The sequence below is a fragment of the Fragaria vesca genome, linkage group LG4, assembly GCF_000184155.1.
Source record: "Fragaria vesca subsp. vesca linkage group LG4, FraVesHawaii_1.0, whole genome shotgun sequence".
Lineage (NCBI taxonomy): Eukaryota > Viridiplantae > Streptophyta > Magnoliopsida > Rosales > Rosaceae > Fragaria > Fragaria vesca.
In genome coordinates, this window is record NC_020494.1 from 19,438,688 (window position 1) to 19,460,575 (window position 21,888).

General features: G+C 39.5%; 5 protein-coding genes across 5 annotated transcripts; all 5 read right to left on the reverse strand.

Moving 5' to 3' along the window:
- Nucleotides 1–1,159: 1,159 nt before the first annotated feature.
- On the reverse strand, nt 1,160–3,340 carry LOC101303214. Its single transcript, XM_004297417.1, has 3 exons — nt 2,779–3,340; nt 2,009–2,431; nt 1,160–1,651 (listed from the first exon to the last, which is right to left on the reverse strand). The coding sequence occupies exons 1-3, from the start codon at nt 3,196–3,198 to the stop codon at nt 1,457–1,459; spliced, it is 1,038 nt and encodes a 345-aa protein (XP_004297465.1). The 5' UTR covers nt 3,199–3,340; the 3' UTR covers nt 1,160–1,456.
- Nucleotides 3,341–6,118: 2,778 nt separating this feature from the next.
- LOC101303507 (HMG-Y-related protein A-like) lies at nt 6,119–7,001 on the reverse strand. The gene is made up of 2 exons (XM_004297418.1): nt 6,879–7,001; nt 6,119–6,790 (listed from the first exon to the last, which is right to left on the reverse strand). Exons 1-2 carry the CDS (start codon nt 6,954–6,956, stop codon nt 6,281–6,283), a joined length of 588 nt encoding a protein of 195 aa, XP_004297466.1. The 5' UTR covers nt 6,957–7,001; the 3' UTR covers nt 6,119–6,280.
- Nucleotides 7,002–8,662: 1,661 nt separating this feature from the next.
- Nucleotides 8,663–9,144, reverse strand: LOC101307010 (stellacyanin-like). The gene is made up of 2 exons (XM_004298465.1): nt 9,042–9,144; nt 8,663–8,952 (listed from the first exon to the last, which is right to left on the reverse strand). Exons 1-2 carry the CDS (start codon nt 9,142–9,144, stop codon nt 8,663–8,665), a joined length of 393 nt encoding a protein of 130 aa, XP_004298513.1.
- A 439-nt stretch (nt 9,145–9,583) lies between these two features.
- LOC101303797 (cysteine-rich receptor-like protein kinase 10-like) lies at nt 9,584–13,067 on the reverse strand. Its single transcript, XM_004297419.1, has 6 exons — nt 12,822–13,067; nt 12,593–12,732; nt 11,965–12,175; nt 10,891–11,125; nt 10,621–10,771; nt 9,584–10,164 (listed from the first exon to the last, which is right to left on the reverse strand). The coding sequence occupies exons 1-6, from the start codon at nt 12,883–12,885 to the stop codon at nt 9,679–9,681; spliced, it is 1,287 nt and encodes a 428-aa protein (XP_004297467.1). The 5' UTR covers nt 12,886–13,067; the 3' UTR covers nt 9,584–9,678.
- Nucleotides 13,068–14,241: 1,174 nt separating this feature from the next.
- LOC101304087 lies at nt 14,242–18,414 on the reverse strand. The gene is made up of 4 exons (XM_004297420.1): nt 16,887–18,414; nt 16,541–16,744; nt 15,080–16,452; nt 14,242–14,984 (listed from the first exon to the last, which is right to left on the reverse strand). The coding sequence occupies exons 1-3, from the start codon at nt 18,346–18,348 to the stop codon at nt 15,095–15,097; spliced, it is 3,024 nt and encodes a 1,007-aa protein (XP_004297468.1). The 5' UTR covers nt 18,349–18,414; the 3' UTR covers nt 14,242–14,984; nt 15,080–15,094.
- Between the last annotated feature and the right edge of the window lie 3,474 nt (nt 18,415–21,888).

Genomic DNA, 21,888 nt, shown 5'->3' on the forward strand with positions numbered 1-21,888 from the left:
ACGCGAGCGTAGTAGCCCTATATAGACCCATGAATTTTATATAGGGAGTATGGACGAGTGTAAATACATACATATATTATAGAGTCTGAGAGGCTTGATATTTTATGGGATAAAGGTTTTTATCGCTTGCGGCATGCATTCGATTTTTCCTTAGAAATTAATTTGGGAAAACATAAATATTTTATTTATTAATTTATTTTTGTCCACTCACTCTAACGTTATTAAATGTTTTCCCCTGGGCCCTTCGTTTTAAATTGCCCAGTCTGCAGAGTTCGGGTTGGATCTAGTAGGAGACGAGGCATAGTCACCCGCTTTTCGGCCAGTTTTCATCAGTAGGTTACCTGTTCAACCTACTCGTGTTTTCTTGCTTCCGCTTGTGTTTAGTAGCTCTGAATACTTTAGAATTTTTGTGTATTATGTAAAGTTCAGAAGTGTAATATGAAATTTTCGACTTAGGGTTGTCCATCTGCAAGGGAGATTTGCTTAATCTTTTCAGTAAATTTTCCTTGGAGGTGGTCCCCGCACGACTTACTCTGGGTTTCAGGGTGAAATTCGGGGTGGGTCGTGTCAAAACATGTCATCCAAGCTTAGAAAATCAAATGAGTTTTAGCAGGTCTGGAATCAAACGAGCTTTCAGTTACTGTTTTTTCATCTTCTTCTCTAGATCGGTAATTCCGGTTAACAACCGACGCCAAACCGATATTTTCGGCAACCGACTTGTCGGGATACTGATTTTTCAGATCGGTTACGGTTTGGAAATTTCTATACCAAGAAGATTGGCTCGGTAGCTGGTTTGGGACTAAAAAGTCGGTTACCGTACCGGTTTCAGCCCTAGTTTATATATAACTGGACGGGACACGGGACGGATAATTCAAGTCTCATTTAGGCCCTTCACGTCCCGACTATTTTAATGATTGATTTTTTATTAATTAAAATGTGATTTAAGCATTTCATTTAAGTGTTTTGATCTCTTTGTTTTTTTAAGTTACTAGGTTGTCACCAACTCAATAACAGTGATGTTTAATACTTTAATTTGTTGTTGTAGAGTCTTTTATTGCACCATAGTAGTGATGACAAGTTTAGAGAAAGCAAGTAGTATAAACTCTCTTATTATACCATGTTGTACTTGTAAATATGTTACAAATACTTGTTAATACATAATAGAGAAAAAAACACTATAAAACTATGAAATTATTTCTTTTGCTTACAAGTTTATTTTCAACTTTTTTTATCCGGGATTAGGCCCGTCCCGTCCCGTCCCATCCCGTCTCAACTAGGATAGGAGCCGGGTGGGATGAAATTTAAAAAGGCAAAGCCCGTCCCGTCCCGTTCCAATTTCAATGTCCGGGACGAGCCGTGAGATTAGCTATATCTCGTCTCATGCCCAGCCCTACAACACAGTCATAGATATAAACAATTCATTCTCGTACAACAAACTACAAAATGGGACAATTTCTTAGCACCTTGGAGTAGAGATGTCAAAGTTCTTGGTGCTTATAGAACTAGCGGCGGAACTGTACTGTAATCCCAAATCCTTGAGGATCTGAAGCACACCTCGAAAGTCATTGCTGCCCAATTCAAGACAGTCCTTCAATAGCTCGCCCTCCACCACCTCTTTTTGAAATGCCTTCACCACTTCTCTGACAACTCCCTGCCCAATAGTTCAAATTATTTTTGGTACACCACAACACTAAACTTTCTGATAATTTCAATATCACTTGTAACATTTTTGTACACGTCAAATTACATGAATTACTTTTACGTTCTGAAGTAATCGTTATCTTATACTATATCAAAAACATTTCATAACTTTTCATTTAGAAATTCTTCGGTACAACGCGTGTATCGATACATGATATTCTTTAGATGACACTAATATAGATTATAGTCTCTAGAAAACTACAATATGCGAGTATGGCCGTATGGGTAAGATGTCATTTCCTACTAGTAAAAACATTTTACCTAGAGTAACTAACGAGTTAAAAAAGCAAAGCAAAACGGTGCGTACCGACTGACTGAACACTCTGAGGAGCCTATGCAGCAACGAAGCGGATCGCTCAGAGTCTGATTCCTTCCGAGTCAACTCACCGAGCCACCTCATCAACTCCCTCATCTCTGACACGGCGTCGTACATCTCCGTGTACGGCAGCTCCCTCCAGGAGTAGTTCTTGAGGTAGTCCCTCCCCGCCGAACACATGAAGACGAGGCCCAGCCCGCTCTCCATTTTGGCGGCAATGTTTCTGGCCCGGTCCGAACCGACATGGTCGCCGCGGGAGGCGCGGAGGTTGGCCACGAGCGTCATGAGCGAGTGGGTGAGGGAGAAGAGGGTGCGGTATCGAAAGTCAATGCTGCCCAATTCAAGATAGTCCTTCAATAGCTCGCCCTCCACCACCTCTTTTTGAAATGCCTTCACCACTTCTCTGACAGATCCCTGCCCAATAGTTCAAATTATTTTTGTTATATCACAACACTAAATTTTCTGATAATTTCAATATCACTTGTAACATTTTTGTACACGTCAAATTACACAAATTACTTTTACATTCTGAAGTAATCGTTATCTTATACTATATCAAAAATATTCTATAACTTTTCATATAGAAATTCTTCGGTACACGATACATGATATTCTTTAGATGACACTAATATAGATGATAGTCTCTAGAAAACTACAATATGCGAGTATGGCCGTATGGGTAAGATGCCATTTCCTACTAGTAAAAACATTTTACCTAGAGTAACTAACGGGTTAAAAAAGCAAAGCAAAACGGTGCGTACCGACTGACTGAACACTCTGAGGAGCCTATGCAGCAACGAAGCGGATCGCTCGGAGTCCGATTCCTTCCGAGTCAACTCACCGAGCCACCTCATCAACTCGCTCATCTCTGACGCGGCGCCGTACATCTCCGCGTACGGCAGCTCCCTCCAGGAGCAGTTCTTGAGGTAGTCCCTCCCCGCCGACCACATGAAGACGAGGCCCAGCCCGCTCTCCATTTTGGCGGCGATGTTTCTGGCCCAGTTCGAACCGGCGTGGTCGCCGCTTGAGGCGCGGAGGTTGGCCACGTGCGTCCTGAGCGAGTGGGCGAGGGAGAAGAGGGTGCGGTATTGGGAGTAGGGGAGGGATTGGGAGGGCGGCGGTGTGATCAGGAGGAGGAGGGTGAGGAGGAGAATTGCCGGCGACGGTGTCATTTTGGCCATTGATCGTCGTTTTCTGAGGATTTGCTGAAGTTGGAGTTAGAGACTTTTGGGTAAAGTTTGAAGGGCCGGTTGTGGGATCGTCAGCAGACCCAGTTAACCTCGTTAACATTATATACCCACCTCTTCTGGCAAGGCACCAGTTGCGGGAGAAAAGCTAACGATGTTGGCGATTCCTTTGTGTAATAAAGATGGCATCTTTATTCCTCTGTAATAAAGATGGTATGTATTGGTTTTAATTTTGGGTAACGGGTATACCCATTTTTAGTAATGGGTGGGTATGTGTATTTTGAAAAAAAAACCCATGAGTATGATGAACTGGGTACAGGTAATACCCGTGGGTACCTGGATAACACTCATATACCCAAAATATCGGTTTTCAATCCATGACCGTGTTAGGATTTCTACACAGGAGAAGGAGGACGCGACCGATTCATCGCTACTCAGGTACCTCTAAGAAGGCTCTTAGTTGCCGGTCGACGGATTCAAGCAGCGGTGCCACCCGTTCTCGCCAGTGGAGAATCTGAGAGTGGTGCCGAGGGAGGAGGTTCTGGTGATGGATGGCGGTTTGGTCACCATCGAAGGAAAGAGGAGGTCTGGTGGTTCTTCTGGTTCGCCTCCATCTACAAAGGCCAGGACTTGATCTCTCTCTCTCTCTCTCTCTCACTACTTCATCGATTCTAGTTTAGCAATTATCAGTTTTTTTTTTTTGAACAGGTAGGGCCAAGTTTTGAAAAAGACAGCATAAACAATATAAATGGGTAATGAGTGTGGGTATAGGTTTTACCCATTTAAAGTGGGTCCAAACCCAACATTTTACAAATGGGTATTACTCGTAAATTTTTATTGGGTGGGTATAAACCTACTAGTATTACCCAATATGTTTTAATGCCGACTTTACTTTGTAAACATTCATTTCTACTTAGAATCACATTATAGAACAGCTGCTGGTGTTCTCATCATTGAACATATGAGCAGCATTGTTGCCATCATCACCGCCGTAATTAGGCTCGGCAGTGTAAGGATATGGAGCAAAACTAGGAATGGGACCATAGTTGGGGTAGTAACCAGTAGTACTAGGAGGAATGTATGGAGACCTGTGATACATCATCTGAGGTTGATGTTGCTGCATTGCTTGCCTCGCCTGCCGCATGTTCATGTTCATCATCTGAGGCTTAACCTCAAACTAATTCGTAACCACTATTTGGAAAATAAAACAACTTTAGCTATCTCTATGACGAATCAAAACCTGAAAGCTCCCTTCCTTTCTTTTTTTATTATTTTCCCTGAGCCAAAGCAGTCGTCACTCTTCTCCGATTGCCTCTCTCTCTCTGACGAATCAAAACCTGAAAGCTCCCTTCCTTTCTTTCTTTTTTTTCCTTGAGCCAAAGCAGTCGTCACTCTTCTCCGATTGCCTCTCTCTCTCTCTCTCTCTCTCTCTCTCTCTCTTCCTAAAGCGGTGCGGTAAGGTTTGTTTTTCTTCTTCTGTGCGATAAGCGGTGAGGGAAAATCAGGCCACAGAGGCTACAATGGCACAGACGTAAAAAAAGAAGAAAAGCAAGGACAGAAGGGTGACGACACTGTTCACTGAACAGTAATCGACCCTAATCCGCTTAATATATAGAGATATCAGTAAAGAAATCGCTTCTTCATTTCAAGTTTCAACCACCCAATCACGTTAATTTTTTTTTCTTCAATCTTTGTTTTTAGATTTACTAAAATATTTGAAGAAACTAAGATGAAAGTTTTGTTACACTAGATTAGAGTCAATGGTCAAGTCCATGATCTGCAAACCTAACAACTCGTTACAAGCATGCGGTAAAAATAGTATTCCTCTCAATTTTCTTTACCAAAGCATATCCAAGTTAAAACTCTTTCAAAGAGGACCACTAGTCGTAATCAACTCCTACTTTACCATCTGGGTCGACTTTGTAAACAACACCAACACAAGGACTAGAACAAGTACCACAAAGAGTCACTGCCACCAAAACAACCAGTATGCTGCTTCTCAAAACCATTACCTACTTGATCACATATAGTTATAGTGAATAATAGTTAGACAACCATATATGGATAGATTGAGTTTTCTAAATACAAGATTGATGAACTAAGCTTTAAAAGTACGAAGAAGAATTTAGTATGAGAAAAAAAANAAAAAAAAAAAGATTTTTGATATCTCTACTATTAGAAAGCGAGACGTTGTATTTGGTGAAATCTTTTTTTGAATTACCTAAAAAACCAAGGTAATAGAAATTCTCAAAGAAATAAAAGTAAGTTATTATGAATATAACTGTAAAACACCACTTAAATTTTAAGGAGAAAAAAAAAGTGGTTTGTTCCCATTTTTAGTGGAGCGGTTATCTAAGAAATATAATAATCAGATTCATTCCACTTTAAGTGGAACGATTCAAATTAAATTTCTCCAATTTTGTAACCCACGGTCATCTGCACAAGTAAAATTACGTACGATGGGGGTTGGTTTTCTTTTGTATCAACAATTTTAGCAAGCATAGTTAATTGACTATACATGTTTGATTTAGAAACTGGTCCAAATGTGAATAACATTTTATCAGTTTTCCACTTGTATTAGTTACTAATTCACCGTTGTTCAATGTTTTACTCAATGAAGCATGGAAAGCACAGGTATCCCAAAAAAGAAACCAACCACATCCCACCACGTTAAAAGCCAAAAGCGTTAAAGGCGCATCAAATTCGGAGTTAAAAAAAAAAGAGTGGACATTTTTTAAATGAAGTAACCGCTTTCTTTTGGCATAGAGTGAGAGAGACACAAGAGAGAGAGGCACATGGCAGAAAAGCCCAACTAGCCGCTGAGATATCAAATTTACATTGCCATGAAATTACAGTCACATTACACCCTGAGATTCAGAATATTCCGGCCACCCCTAATCTCCTCCATGACCACCACCACCACATAACACAACACATGAAAATTAAACAAACACTGCGATAATGAAAGCTAAACCATCAATTAGCCCAACACTAAATTCCAACACACCCTAAAATTAACCCAAATTAAAAAAATAAAAATAAAAAAACCTAAACGACTTTCCCTCTCACTGTGAGCTCAGCAACCCACCGGAGCCACGGAGGGCTTCACTTTCGGTGGCCTGCCTCTCCCTCTAGGAGCACCACTCGCCGGAGCAGCAGCCGGAGTCGAGGTCGGAGCAGTCTTGGCCTTCTTCGGAGGACGGCCACGTGGCCGGCCTGACCCTCCTCCCGAGGTCGAGCTCTGGACAATCGGAGTCGGGAAAAACGGATCCTTAGCCTTGGGAGGCCTGCCACGTGGCCTCGGAGGCGAGGAAACCACCGCAGCAGCTCCTTCAGCCCCCGGGACCTTCGGCTTAGGAGGACGGCCACGGCCGCGCTTGGGCGGCGCGTTGGGGTCAGGCTTCATGTAGTTGTTCTTCACAAAAGCGAGCTCGCCGCTCTGCTTCATCTTCTCCAGGTGCTGCGCTAGAAGCGTGGCGTGAGCCGGCGGCAGATCGGTGGTGTGAGTGGACTCGATTTGCTGCGCGATTGAGGTCTTGTTCGAGCCTCCGGTCTCATTCAGCCCCTCAATCGCCTCCATAATCATCTGTAGAGACAACAAAACCAAATAATTAAGCAAAATTTAAAGTCATGAATTAGGGTTTGGTGATGAAGAAATGAAGGTCGGTTGTTACCTTAGGGTAGTCTGGGAGAGCCGGAGGAGCTGGATTCGCCGGTGCCGGTGGGTCGTTGAATACCTCAGTGGTGGCCATGAGAGCTCTCTCTGTAAACGAAGACTTGAGTCTGGGAGGAGAGTGAGATGCAGAGAAGGAAATGAAAGAGAGCAAGAATTTAAAAGGTGGGTTTTCTAAAGGCGCAGGATGACCACCGGAGTGCGATCTGACGGTCAGGGACGGCGGTTGTGTGTGCAATCTGACGGTGGAAAATGAGTTGTTAGGAGTCACGCGGATCGATGACATGGCAGAGGGAAGTTGGGGTTTCGGAGTTTTTTTGAGGGAAGTTACGGGATTGTCCTTCAATTTTTTTTGAATTTTTCGTGTCCGGTGCGTTTCGAATAATTTGGGGGGAGGATAACATAGGCGTCTGATCTGCTTACTTTCGTGGGCTCGGGTTTGTGATTGGCCGAAACAGTGAAAGGAAGGTGAGGTCGAAAACGATTCGGCCAGTGATTTGGTGACGTGGCACCGAGATTCAAAATGGGATCCATCATCCGGTGCGGGGAGTGGGGCCTACTTTGGGAAAGGGTATAATCTCCTGTGGACCAGCGTAGGAGAGACGTAAATGGATCCGCACATCTGGCGGGCCGTACTCAGAGTTGGAGGGCTGAGAGTGATTTAAGGGCATGTGTGATGATTCAGATGGTGGGGGCCATGTAAACAACTTTTTTTACTTAATTTGGTGGAATCTTTTTACTGTTACTGAGTTACTTGTTCACGTAAGTAGACTGGTCAGCTACAAAGTACGGTTGATACTGACATTTCTCGTGATCAACCATCTTTGTGAGGGACACGCGTCGGTTTCTAGGTGCTACTCATTCATATCTCACACCTTACAAAAGTGAGATGAATAAAAACTTAGGTGATCAAGTTCGATTTTAATGTTGTTATAGAGCTTGATAAAAAAAAAATGTTGTTATGGAGAACTCTGAATCGATTTAAGCGTAACCTTGGCTCGATTTAACTACGGTATAAGTTTGAGTGTTTGTTGAGCTCGATTCAACTTAATTTCTATATAAAACTCAAACTTGAAACGTTTATTGTACAAACGTAAAATAATAAAATTTAAAATGAGCCGAATTTAAGTTTAACTCTTTTTTTTACAAGTTGGATTATATATAATAAACAATCTAGGTATATTCACTTATTAAATAAGTTGATCACTCGATAAATTTATCTTAAAACAAACTATACATTATATAATGATGTCCAATATCATTTTGTCTAGCGGTATAGTCTCACGTATCTTAGCAAGTAAGCGGTTGTAAGTTCGACTCACGAAGTTGTAATATGTGTGATAAAAAAAACATTATATGATCATATATGTATTATTATCAGTTTATGAATGAGAATTTTGTCGCATTTCCGACAATACATTACCTTCTGATATTTTAATTCAAAACGAATAACATAGTAGTGTAGTACCACCAAATTATAAATAAGACCAATCTAGGTATGTTTTATAAAACAAGTTCATAAACTTTAATTTGTTCCCTCAAAATAGCTCAAAGATAGTGTAAGTTACTTGATACTTATTCATTTTGATATATCAAAGCAACACAGATAAATAGAAGAATGGTAACAAGAACATACTTTCATTTTCAATACTAAAGTGAACTTAGAAATACAAATCTCTTACAAGCAGGCAAAACCTGAATCTGCCCTTGCTCATAACCCATTATTGGACTAAAAACCAAGAAATCATATTTCATGTGCTGAATCGAATTTGGTATACGAGTAGATCACACCACAATTGCCATGATGGCAAAGATGGCCGCCACGAAGACTTGGATTCCAGAGAGTATGATCCCACGAGTAGCAGAAGACTTTTCCATAACGTTAATGGTAAGCTTCATGCCCTGATCACAGTGATCGGAAACGCCGCAAATGTACCATTTATTTCCGGCGGTCTTCAGTTCTACTTTGTCGTTTCCACTCGTCAATGCTTCGTTTTTTGCCGGTTTCGTGCAATCCTGGAATCCAGCTCCGTCCACCTTGTACACATTGTGTGCAGGAGGTTTGTACTTGAACACTGTAAAATGATCAACCTCAACGACGTTAGTTTAGTACTCTGTAACTTCAATCACAAGGCACATACAAGAAATGAAAAGAAAATGGTACCTAGAGTATCACCAACTTGAAATACTTTGTCTTTGGCCCAAGCTTGGTAATCGAAGTCCAGTTTCCAGCCGCTATCGTCTCCGACAACAATATCTTTCGCCATTGCGACTGCAGGGAGAAGAATCAGAACAACGGCGATTAGGGTGACAAGTTTGTTGGAAGCCATTGGAGCTACAAGCTAGCTTTAAATCCTCCTTTGATATGGTATATCTTCTTGAGTATGCTGATCACTCTTGGAATGGGATATCAAACTAGACATCAGAGGCTCCATTTATAACTTTCCTTTTGTTACAAAAACTCATCGGAAGTGTCGAATCGAAGACCGCCTATGGTCGGCTCACCTCTACATGGACTGTGTTATGTTCCTAATAAGATACTGTCGGCTCATTATGCCTTCTCTCATACTGTGGTTTGACTCATTCCACATTACTACAGTGTCTTCTTTGTTTCATAAGCTCTGGTTCGTTAAGATGAGTGAGAGTGAGTGCTTCTGTGCTACAGGGCTTTGGTTTTGTCTAGTTTCTCTATGAAGCATGTTGTTTCTCTGCATTTCTCTTCACATTTTAACTTTTAACATAATCATATTACACCTTTCTACAATGCCAAAGAATAAACAAAACCTCCTACACTATTACATCTAACTCTCCATGGGACGTTTCCCCCGGTCTCGTGCTACTCGGGTCCCCGAACTGGTTCCCCGGTCTCGTACTACTCGGGTCCCTGAACTGGTTCCCCGGTCTTGTACTACTTGGATTTCCGAACTGGTTCCCCGGCTTTGTACTACATGGGATGCTGAACTGGTTCCAGTTGCTGTAAAGGTCGATCCGGATGAATGAGAATTTGATTCACCGGAAGTCCCAGCAGTGGAGGATAATCCAGCAGGTCTGTGAGATCTTCTGTATCTTGATCCTGGTAATCCGGGTCTACTTGGCTCTTCAAGGTTGCTCGGTTTCTTTGATAGGATCACGACCACACGATGCATGGCAGGTCTGACCTGGGGGTCACCTTGTACGCATAGTAACCCTACGTGGATACACATTGCTACTTGATCAGCGTCCGCAGATGGTGCTAATGTCGGGTCCATAATCTCTAAGCTTCTCCCCTTCTTGTACAGCTTGTATGCCTGCAGCAATAGCACACATTGCTTAGGTTTAGCAGAAGTTTTTGATATAAACTTCGCAGTTTCTAAAACAAAAACCCCAAGCTGGCCCAGGTTCCTCTTAGACTTTTCTTTGGTGTGGGTGTGGAATCTTATATTCTTATTACCACTTTTTCTTTGCTCATGACATCTCCAACTAACAATTTGACTAAGCGCAACATATTGGGTGACCAGAGTTTGAAACATAGGGTGGGGCAAAAACTTTATGTTTTAGTACAATGCATCTCTTATGCTTTTCTGTTTGGAAATGTTCAGCATACCTATGGATAATGTGTGATGCAGATTAAGCTTTACGTTCAAGAGCATGAAAAGAAGATGCACCCCTATAACTATGGTACAAAAGAGCACAAAAACTAAGTTTTTTTTGCAACACCTCGCCAGAGGATTTTTGATAAAAACAGTGTTGATATATGATCTTACCCAATCAAGGAGGCTCTGCTCATCAACATTTAAGTTGAATGACGAATTCCTTTGGCCGGTGATAAGCTCCAAAACCAACACACCAAAGCTAAATACATCCGCCTTCTCCGATAAATGTCCATGCATGACATACTCTGGAGCCATATACCCACTGTATCAAACATAGTACAACAGGTCTATATTAAAATCAGTAAACTGTACTAGTTGGTCACAAACACTTGCACATCTGACTGATCACATACAAGGTAAGAGCAGATGAGAAGAACATACTTGGTCCCAGCAACACGCGTGTTAACGTGCGTTTGATCTTCAGGAAAGAGACGAGCCATGCCAAAATCAGCAATCTTGGGGACCCATTTGTCATCAAGCAGAATGTTGCTGGCCTTGATGTCTCTGTGTATAATCCGATTGTGCGAGTCCTCATGAAGGTAAAGCAAACCTTTTGCAACACCACAGATTATATCATACCTCCGCTTCCAGTCAAGCTCCTGTCGTCTTTCCGGTTCTGTAGCAATACCATACCAATTGGGTGTTAAGATCCATTGAAGGTTAATTCAAAAGCTGATGAAATTAGAATTAGTATGATAAACATGAAAGTAACATGTGCACTAGTTATAGATTATCAATCAATTTTAGGGGTTAAAGTCCTGGGGTTGACAAGGAGTAGACATGTCATTCTGAGCTGCCAAGCCCGTGCAAATTTCAAAACCTTTTGGTGGGTTTTGCTTGGGATAAAAGAACCTGGATAAAATCAAGGTCTTAAGATCTATCTCTTCCGCAAGGTGTTAAGCAAATGACAAGTTAAAGGGAAAGAAAAACTGTAAGATGGGAAGACCGGAAGAGCAAAATTAAACTTGAAGACTATGCTAATGAGTAATGACATATTTTTCATTTGAGAGAAATATGTCAGCATTAACAGATTGCAAATGCCAAGCTCAGAACTTTTTTGAGTCTTCTCTGATGAAAATGTTGCTTAGACCTGCTCTAAGAATGGGCTTACACCTAATGCTGAACATGAAACCGAAAAGGTTTAAACTATTTTTTGAAGCAACCTATTACCAAAGATCCAAGTCCATGAAAGGTTACGTTTCTTTTGAATCTTAGCTGCTCATGGTTAGAGTTGAAATTAATAAAGGCAAAAGAAAAAGTAATAGAGTTTTGATTTAATAGTACAGCCTTTAGCAGATCTGATACTTCAAAAGATTCCCACTTGAATCAAACACCATAAGCCCAAACTAATCTGTAACTAGAAACCTAAGGCAAGATCGCAGTATTCATTGTGCATTTATCAAATAAAAATCTGAACGTAATGAATTGAGTGCAGAAGAATTGAGCAGTACTTACTGAAAAGAAGCTTGTCAAGGCTCTCATTTACGACATATTCATATACAAGTAGTTTCTCTACCCCATGAACACAATAGCCCAATAAATTCACAACATTGCGGTGTTGTACCCGAGCAAGCAATTTGGCCTCATTCATGAACTCTTTCTTTCCTTGACTTGAACCTTGTGCCAGCTTCTTCACTGCAATGTCTCTACCATCAGCCAATTTCCCCTATAAGAAATCACCGTTTTGCTTGTTAAGATTCTACAAAAAGAATGCTCCTGGCAAATTTCAGAATCTTTATAACAATGCAAAAGCATGGTGAGACATCCGATTGCAATTTTGCAATGTAAAATCAGGGAGACAAGAATATCAGGAATTCACATTTCAGAATCTTCGAAAACACAACATATTTCTAAATAATTTGTTTTAGTACACAAATGTAAATACCACAACATCTTGACATTACTAAGAATAAGAGAACCACAATATTCACTAGATTAAACATTTGGACACCAACCTAAAATGTGATATTTGAAGACAAACTCCACAAGAAAATGTAGGTTTGGAAAGACTTGACCAAGTCACTCGTCTAATTTTTTCTGGAACTACACAGAATAGTCAAACCAAAACTGAATCGGATCTAACCTTGTAAACCGGCCCAAAACCGCCTTGTCCGAGCTTATTACTAGAGTGGAAATCCTTGGTAGCAGCCACCAAAGTCTCAAAAGGGAACACCTTCTGTTCTTGTTGAGCAATTCTCTCTAAGTCCTCTTCATTATGTCCCTCTGACCAATCAAAAAAACAGAGCAGAAGCATGAAAGATCGTATCTTGAAGCTGAAATTAAAGAAACTGGATCTGGGTTTGGTTGTTTACCTCTGCTTGAGCTGAACCCGAAGGTTTTGATGAGATTGTTGAGGAAATTCTTGGTCTTGGTCATGGATTTCTGTGGGTTCTAGTATAGCCCATAAACGAATACCCAGAAAAACGAAACAGAGAGAGATCAAGAGGTGGATGATGATGATGATGTTGTTTTGGGTTTAGTTTTATCTGCTACTACAAGTTCATGATTGTCGGATTCAATGTGATGCTTATGTTTTGGTTTGGGGTTGTGATGAGGAAAGTGGGTATATGAGGACCGCAACAGAGGAGTTCGGAACTGGGAAGCATTTGAGGCGTGTTGACTCGGTGACTTCCATGCTTTGTGGCTGTATTATTATTATCTTGATGCGAGTATTTGTTGGAGGGAAGAATCAAACACCGTACTAAATTCAATGACGAAAGCAGTGAATTCACACGGTCGAGTGATGATCTCAGCAAACTATTGCCTTATTTTAGGGTTTAGGGTAAACGTTGACGATGGTGCCGTACCACATGTCTGTAATCGTTGGTAACATGATTGTTGTACTAGGGTTTAGGTTTTTCTCTTTCTTGCTAATTGGTCTAGCTTGAGATGTCTTCGAATGATTTGGTTGATCATCATATTAGCTTTTTGTTTCTTTTCAATGATAAATTATCATATTAAGGTTTGTTTATGAACAATGATTTTTATTTTTAAAAAAGTCAGTTACGACTTTCAGAGAATGGTTATGTTCTGTTTTCAGATTATTAAGAATAGATCTAGATTAGGTCGATCATATTTTAGTCTTTAAGCCTCTCCATCAAGTATTGACTAGTAAAAGATATGTATCATTTTGTAAAAGATTACTTGCCTAATTTGCCTCTTTCTCAGAAAAAGATGTACAAATCCCCTTGTGTATAGAATATAGACGATTACCGGAAGTTGCAGATGTCCGTGACTCATTTGTCATGGCAAACAGTTAAAATTTATAAGTACAATATACTTCGAAACAAACATGATAAAAGTTTTAAAATTATTGTACATACAGTGAAAGTTATCACAAAATGGTTGTTTATCTTCAAAATCTTCATGGGGATCTATGTTGGTGTCTTGTAAATGACAGAAATGCGGCAGCAAGCAAAGCAAAGGATATGATAATATATGAAGAGTAAAACAGCAGCAAATCAAAGTTAGCATCAAGCACAATACACATTCGTAGTTTCTCACTGAACTGAACATATATGGCTGTGGAGGAATTGGAGATGACAATCTGCTCAGTCTGAGTTCATAATGATGATTACGTTGTCCATGTTGTCCACATTTGCAAGCCTTTACACTTCAATAATACACTTAGCTGTTAGACCACCGACTTTTGTCTTTAGCAATCATCTTATTTTATGGCCTAGTCATACCAACCAAGACTTGTTTTTATGCTTCAACCACACTCCCAGATCGAAAACGATTTTCAGATCCCTCATTCTTGTATTTTATAGAACTTTCATACATACAAACATACATAAGGTCAAGTCCAAGACAGGGCCAGTATAAACAAACACTCACTTTATATGTACTTACAGAATGGATTACAAGTAGTATACAAGTTTCTCAACCGTGCTGCTGCTGCCCTCAAATAATAAACAAACCCCAGACTGATGAAATGATGCAAAGACCAGAAGAAAGAAAAGGAAAGGGGATTAGTTATCCCCCAACCTTCTTTCCCACCAACAAAATTTAAATAGATGACAAAAAGGAGTGCCTGCAGTCCTGCACTAACTGTCTACCTCATCTCTCTAATAATCTAATGCTATGTACCTGGCACTGGAATCTTTGTTGGATCATACCAGCTTTGCAAACCAGGCCTTTTCTCTCACACACCATAAAAAACTTACCTGACAGAGTGGCTTCACCTCACTAGCTCCTCACATACACTCATCATCTCCCTTTTACCTTCTAAAAGGTGTTTGATGGGTGCAACCCACAAAAAATTGGGTTTACTTAGACACAAAAACTAGTAAAAAAAATGGCAGGCTTGAACTTGTTGTAGTCTACCATGCATGTTTCACCAGACAGACTATTGCTATGAGCTTCCCTCTCCATCCAGGGAATCCCCATTTGAAATTGTTGAACTGCTGAATTCCATTTATGACTTTTATACCAAGTATCTATATTTGCAGTCTTTTAAACCCGAAACGAGCAATCTGCATATACAAAGCAAACAATATCAACCAATGTTTTATGCAGTTCTAATCCAGTTGGACTAAGCACTTCCACATTTTTGGACTTGTAAGTTTACCTGTCAATGAAGTCGTCATAAGATACCCTCTCCCGAATTCCTTAAACGGGTTTCCACGCTTCTCAGATCACGAAGATGTTGCAAAATTTCTTGTAGAAGATCTAAGCCCTTGTCACCTTTCCTTAAGGAGCTAATGCAATGCTTTAGAAACTCTCTATCTGCTTCAAGTGCTTGTAGCCTCTCGTAGACATGATCAACCTCCTCTTCAATAGCGAGTTTCTTGTGCTCTTGTGATGCAACAGAATCATAACCTTCTGCATCTCCATTCAACTCCTCATCTTCATCTTCAGCTTCATTGAAGAGTGGAAGAAGTCTCTTTGCCTTGATTGATCCCATAATTTTTCTATCTGGATGATGTGTTCCATTCATTTCTTTGTAGTGGCCATTTGCAATGCCATTTTCTTCACTGCTAACATCACCATTCTCATGGTAGCCATTTCCATTCTCCGAAAAGAAATGATCGATTGGTTTTATATCCTCGTAATGTTCTTCTTCCTCTTCATCATTCAAGGTCAAAAGCTTCTCTTCCAATTCTTTGAGTTGGTCCAGAATAGATAACTTCTCTTCCTCAAAGCTAGTCAAAGATTCTTCTAAATATAGGACTGCATCCCTCGGTGTGTTTTGATTGCTACTTTCTTCATGTCCCGATAAGTTATCTTCTTCCTTCACTTCATGATTCAAATCAATCGACAGTCCATCACTATCCTCAGCATTGCTACAAGGACCAGATGAAGTCCTACTTCTTATGCAGCCCTCTTTCATTCTCCTCAAAATCATCATTTTCTCTTTGGCCTCGTAATCTTGAACCTTCTTTCGACATATTTCCAGCTCCTTTTCAAGTTCTTGCTTTTCCTTTTCCCTCTTTACCATGAGCTCATTTAAGAGCTGCATTGCTTCCTGGTCGTATTCAGACTGCTCGTCCATCATTCTTTGGTACTGCAAAGCTTCCATCTGCATTGCAGCCTTTTCTTCTTGTAGCCTATTTATCATTGCCATTGTCTGGTTGGCTGCTATTGCAGAAGCACTCCTCTCTTCTTCAAGTTCTGCATATACTCTATTTAAAGATTCCCGTTCAGCTCTCAACACCGATTTCAGCTTCTCCATAGTTAGGACTCCATCACCACATTCAATATCGCTCATTACACTTCCATCCAATGATGCTTCTGTTCCTGAATCCCTTCTCTCGGTATGTAGCATTCTATTATACAACTGATGGAAATTGTCTATAGAAGTTGGGGTATCAGGAAAAACCTTCTCTTCCTCAATCGCATTAAGTTCTGAACCTAATGAGAAATAACCATTTGGAGCTTTCTCACTTGTTTCAATTGATAAAGTCTTGAATTCTAAAAAATCTTCATCTTCTTTCTTAGAACCTAATACAGAACAATGAAAAAAGATTATAAGATACAACTAGGGAGTGGAACATTGAAAAATGTAAGAAGTTATCAAGTTGAGGCTTACCATGATTATCATCATTATCAGCATTGGGAGTAGTCGGAGAACTTGTAGAAGGATCTTCTTGCACATCGGGATAGGAATTCTGAAGTTCATGAGCTGACTGAATATCCTCATTGAATATATCATGATCAGGAATATCTGTCCCAATTGAGACCTCTGCATCAATCTCGTTGTTCAGCGTATGGATATCATCATCCTCGGTTGTTGCTGCATACATTGGCCAAAAGCAAGGTTATTTCACTAAATTCATGAAACAATAGTACAAACTCAACAATGGATGCTGTTTGGTTTTAGACAGGAGCACAAAGTTACTATAAGTAATTAAGTAAATTCAATTAGACCTGTGTACCTTGATGAACATCTGAATCAATTTCTCTTCCTACTATATCAGCATTTGATTGACTGCTATCCTCATGACAAGAGGCTTGATGAACATCTGAATCAATTTCTCTTCCTACTATATCAGCATTTGATTGACTGCTATCCTCATGGCAAGAGGCTTGATGAACATCTGAATCAATTTTTCTTCCTACTATATCAGCATTTGATTGACTGCTATCCTCATGACAAGAGGCCGGTGTTGCTTCAGTACTAGTAGCATCTTCATTCTGCTCAATTTCTTTTTCTTCTCCATTCTCACCCATATCCTTTGAGTCAAGAACTGAAACTTTACTCTCCTCTTTACTCTCATGGGATGAAAGCAATTCCACAATCTCAATCTCATCTGAACTGTGCCAACACTCAACAACCGGTTTGGCTTGTGTCTCAAAATGCATGTCGAAATCCAGAATAACATCTTGAGTATCACTATTTGCTTGGTCTTCCTCCACCTTATAATTCTGGTGACTTTGCCTCTCAATGGTGGCAGGAGAATCCACCAATTCAACCGGCACCAATCGACAATCATCTTGATCAATGTAGAACTCCAGATGCTGATGCGGACTCCCACATGACTTGTTCTCATCACAACTGGCCTGAATCTCAACTCGAACATCACCATCCATGGACACATTCAAACTAGCCTTGTCTTCAGTTTCAGTTTCCTTGCAGACATAATCACAAACAGAACAACAAGCTGAATTATTTGTCTCCTGACCGTCATAATCTCTTTGTCCACAACATCCATCAACATCCGAAACCGAATTCTTACCCTTGTTTCCTCCAACAACACCACCGTCATCATGTCCATTTTGATCCGATCCAGTTTCATCCGACTGACCACCTTCCTCAGTCTGAGCATCAACCCTTTCATCGGAATTAAAAATCGGTTTTTGAGAGTAGTCCAAAACTCCCCAAGAAGGCTTGAGAAGAATACAAGGAGGGTACACCTTGCTGCTCAAGCTCACTCCACAGCAAGAACACTCCTTATCAAAATTCTCTTTATCATCATCGCCGCCTTGAACCATCCCAATTTGCTTCATCCAAGGAAAGAAAGCATACTTGTTAGACCATTCTTGATCACAATCCTGCTGCGATGAGCAATCCTCACACATGTCTTGAGACTCCGCCAGTTTCTGGTGATTGGAGCAGAACCCAAGTTTGGCTATTTCATTGGCGTGTTCTTCACACACAAGATCTCTGTAAGATTTTTGGCTGTTGTTTCCGGGCTCGAAGATGTGATCGAGCCTAGAACACCACAGGCAGGGTCGTTTGAGGCCAAAGTAGTCGGCGAACTTGACGATCAGATAAGAGAAGAGGGAGTTGAGGAGGAGGAGGAGAATCAGAACCCATTCGAGGACTGCGTAGATGAGAATCAGAGTGAGTTTGTTGGTGTTTCTGTGTAACATGGTGGCAAACTTGTTGGCAGCCATTGATGGAGTTTGAAGCACTCTGTAGTTGTAACTCTGTGGTTGTTGGTTAATACAAAAGATAGAGAGAGAGAGAGTTGCAGATGAAGAAAGAAAATGAATACAGCGAAACAAAGAGAGAGGTGGAAATGGAAATGGCAACCAGAGAAGACTTGGAGCTTAGAAGAGAAGAAGAAAATGGGATTTGAGTCAAAGAATGTTTTAGAAGAAGAAACATATGTGATACTTTCTTCTTCTTTTTCTTCTGTTTTTCACAGAAGGAGGTGACAATTGGATCAAGGAAAGTGAATGACGTGTATCACTAGAGGTTATTTTGTGAGTCGAATTCTGATATTTAAGAAAAGTTGATGAAATTATATTTGTTTTTAAGAATCAAAATAAAGCTACAAATCTTACAATCAATATAACAATAACGTCACCGCGTCTCAAGTATTCTTGAAAATCCTTCATAATACAAGTCGATGAACATATTAGGTCTACACATAGCATAGATGTTTAAACACAAGAGTCTAAGCAAATTACGAACTGCACAAAGCAACCATATTATAACTAGCCAACAAAATTTGAAACCTTTCATTCAAAAAAGAAAAACAAAAATTGAAACCTAAAGGAATTGCACAAAAGAAAAAATACACTCAAACTTTACTCTGGTTGAAGTGAAACTACTGTTATGACCATTTAGACGCGTAAGTCAATATTAGAGGATAAAAAAGTATTACATCTTTTACCACATGATAACTTAAAATATACCGGTTATAAGTCGAATTGAAAATCTCTTTATCATAAATTGTGATATGAGAAATGATTTTGGGTATTATAATATGGAAATATATGATTAAGTCCTTGAATTGTTTAATAATTTGAGTATCAATTTGGAGTAAAAGCAGAAGGGGGATAGGATTTTCTATGTATCCAAAGACTGGATCTTGATTCTTTGACAGCTCTTGTTGCCTTAATTAAAAATGTTTGGGTCAAGAAAAAGAAAATGGGGGTAGGCCCATGAAGGCACAGACCATTGAGTTGGTGGACCACTCTCAAAGTAAGTTGTGGGTCACATTATGGATCCAGATGCTCCATTTCATCATGAAAAGGTCTTTTTCTCCATATGGAAATTCCTCCCTCATTAATTTCTTTTATTTTCTTTTTGTGTATTGAAGATTTCAAGCTAATTTTTAATTTAGAGGTACTTGCCTTACAAGTTGATACATTTATTTTAGGATTTTCTCAACTCTAATCCATGAAAGAAAAGTTTTAGAAACTCATATTTTATTTATTTAGATTATAAAATTATAAAATTTTCAATTATAGAAGCGCCGAATTGCATAATACAAATCAAAAATGAAAGATTTTGGACCATGTCCATACCGTGTTATCATAACACTGTTATGCCCCTTGCTTTAATAGTGTGGTAATTAACAAGTGACTACAAGTATCCCTTTTACTTTAATACACTCTAAATTTGTTTGTCCACCACCAAAGAATCTTATGTATTTCCTTAATTTTCCAATCAAATATGTTTTGTAAAAACTAATCAAGGCGACCCAAATTTGAAATCTTATACTAACTTCAAATTTGGCGACTAAGAATGTGATTAGGTAGCATCCATATCCTTTAATATATACTGGCATATTGGTAAGAGACCCCTAAGCATCATGTACATTACTTGCGTGGTTACAAAGGTATCATATATCTAAGGGATTGACAAAGTATATATTTTACTTAATATTTCAGTAATGATATAGCTAATGAAAGAACAACAGAAGAACTCCAAGCAAGCATCTCAAAGTTCAAATAGAGAGCATGTTGATGAACTTGTTTAGTGCTAAGAGCCTTAAGAACATGAAAGTAATGATGAGTAGCTCCAATTAAGCATCTCAAACTTCAAGAATAGGAAATAAGCCTCCCACATAATCTTTAGCTTTTGCCAACTAAATTAAAGGTATGTACTATAAGAATGTTCATGAGATTTAGGCTTTTCATCTTTGCTAATTAGTTAAGCCAGCTTAGGATCCCTAGCCATGATTAAGATCCACATTTGAGAAAGCAAAATATACAGTATGTTAAACAGCTGGCCTTGACACAAATCATGGGATACCAACTATATATATATTCCAAGCTAGTACTCTGAAAAATAATCAAAGAATTGATCAAAAGCCAAAGAAAAAGAAAGGGGGAATGGGAGAGAATCAACTTAAATATTTGTGGTGTTTGTGATAATCATGATGGTGATTTGAGTGTGTTTGGAAATGTGGGACACTCTGTGTCTTTCTTTCTCCCTCTCCTTCTCTTTAACTTTCTGCTCCTCGATCCCTTTCTTTTTCTTCTTTACACACGCTCAGAACACCATCACAGTAATAATAATGCAGGTAGCATAATCGAAATCAAACCCCGTATATATGAGGAAGGTTTTCCACTTATTCTCAGCAGAAAAGAACCCAACGTTATTTCGGACGTTCTGGTGTATGAGTGAGCTACCATTCCGAGATTCAACATTTTTAGCTAGCTAGCTAGCCTTCTATTGTTGTCGAATGTATTTTGCTGAATAAGAAAAGAAAAAAGAAGTGCACGTTTTTCGTCTTTCCTGACCAAGCCACCAAGGAGTACTCCTGCCTGCCTGGCCAAAAGGATCGCGATCTCTGGGAAGCAAAAATAGAAATATTGATCGACCAATTCTTGATGGTATATAATTATAAGTCAATAAGATCGAGTTTAAGTACAGCCACCTAAGGAACACAAATCAATTTGGACTAAATATATACAAGTTCATGTTTCAGTTATGATGCTTTAGGACCTTGGTTTCCATAGTCAGCATTAGCAACTATGCGTACCGACCATGAAAATAGATATATTATGCGTGTGCTGCTAAACTTGGAAGAAATAAATTCAGAGGAGGATTAAAGCATTAGGTATGTATTCAACCAAAACCAAAGTCTGTAAAGGAAGAAGTTCATAAGAACTGATGAGCCCCCTATGGGCCATTGTAATGTTCATCCTTGACCCCTAAATCTGAATGGTGTCTTTTATTTTCCAGGAGCCCCCACTGACCCCTTGCACGAGCAACAATCGACCTAAAATTCAAAACCTAAATTAATTGTGTGGCCTGCAGGGTCACCATTGATGATTATATCTTATATTTCAAGGAAAATATATGCAATTAGTGATTAAAAGATGGAGAGAGTACAATTGCTCACTGCTTCACTTTTGCCAAAAGAAATGGTGGTGTCAAGAGAAAAGTCTCAATTCAGAGACAGAAGACTAGAACACAGATCCAAAATCCAAAGCTTTAGTTAAAAAATACATTCCGACGTTAGAATTTGAACCTGGAAGAATTCAACATTATCGATAGCGTGTGCTACACTGGATTTGTTGGTTAGTTATATGTTTTAATAAAATTTATAATGTAACACATAATTTAAGATACAAAATCCAAAGTTGAATTCAACATTATCGATAGCGTGTGCTACACTGAATTTGTTATAAGAATTCACATTATCTGTAGCGCGTGCTACAAATGATGTGTACTGTGAAATTTTCAAATTGTTA

What these genes read in the sequence shown, in the direction of transcription:
- LOC101303214 (XM_004297417.1), bottom strand. Translation starts at nt 3,198, where the DNA reads ATGGCCAAAATGACACCGTCGCCGGCAATTCTCCTCCTCACCCTCCTC. An exon ending in TCAGAGTGTTCAGTCAGTCG is followed by an intron (nt 2,432 to 2,778) that starts GTACGCACCGTT and finishes ACTATTGGGCAG; the next exon opens with GGATCTGTCAGAGAAGTGGT. An exon ending in TCAGAGTGTTCAGTCAGTCG is followed by an intron (nt 1,652 to 2,008) that starts GTACGCACCGTT and finishes ACTATTGGGCAG; the next exon opens with GGAGTTGTCAGAGAAGTGGT.
- LOC101303507 (XM_004297418.1), bottom strand. Translation starts at nt 6,956, where the DNA reads ATGGCCACCACTGAGGTATTCAACGACCCACCGGCACCGGCGAATCCA. An exon ending in CTCTCCCAGACTACCCTAAG is followed by an intron (nt 6,791 to 6,878) that starts GTAACAACCGAC and finishes TTGTCTCTACAG; the next exon opens with ATGATTATGGAGGCGATTGA.
- LOC101307010 (XM_004298465.1), bottom strand. Translation starts at nt 9,144, where the DNA reads ATGGCGAAAGATATTGTTGTCGGAGACGATAGCGGCTGGAAACTGGAC. An exon ending in TCAAGTTGGTGATACTCTAG is followed by an intron (nt 8,953 to 9,041) that starts GTACCATTTTCT and finishes ATCATTTTACAG; the next exon opens with TGTTCAAGTACAAACCTCCT.
- LOC101303797 (XM_004297419.1), bottom strand. Translation starts at nt 12,885, where the DNA reads ATGACCAAGACCAAGAATTTCCTCAACAATCTCATCAAAACCTTCGGG. An exon ending in CGGGTTCAGCTCAAGCAGAG is followed by an intron (nt 12,733 to 12,821) that starts GTAAACAACCAA and finishes TTGATTGGTCAG; the next exon opens with AGGGACATAATGAAGAGGAC. An exon ending in AGCAGAGCCTCCTTGATTGG is followed by an intron (nt 10,165 to 10,620) that starts GTAAGATCATAT and finishes CTATTGCTGCAG; the next exon opens with GCATACAAGCTGTACAAGAA.
- LOC101304087 (XM_004297420.1), bottom strand. Translation starts at nt 18,348, where the DNA reads ATGGCTGCCAACAAGTTTGCCACCATGTTACACAGAAACACCAACAAA. An exon ending in TGATTCAGATGTTCATCAAG is followed by an intron (nt 16,745 to 16,886) that starts GTACACAGGTCT and finishes CAATGTATGCAG; the next exon opens with CAACAACCGAGGATGATGAT. An exon ending in TGATAATGATGATAATCATG is followed by an intron (nt 16,453 to 16,540) that starts GTAAGCCTCAAC and finishes GTTCTGTATTAG; the next exon opens with GTTCTAAGAAAGAAGATGAA.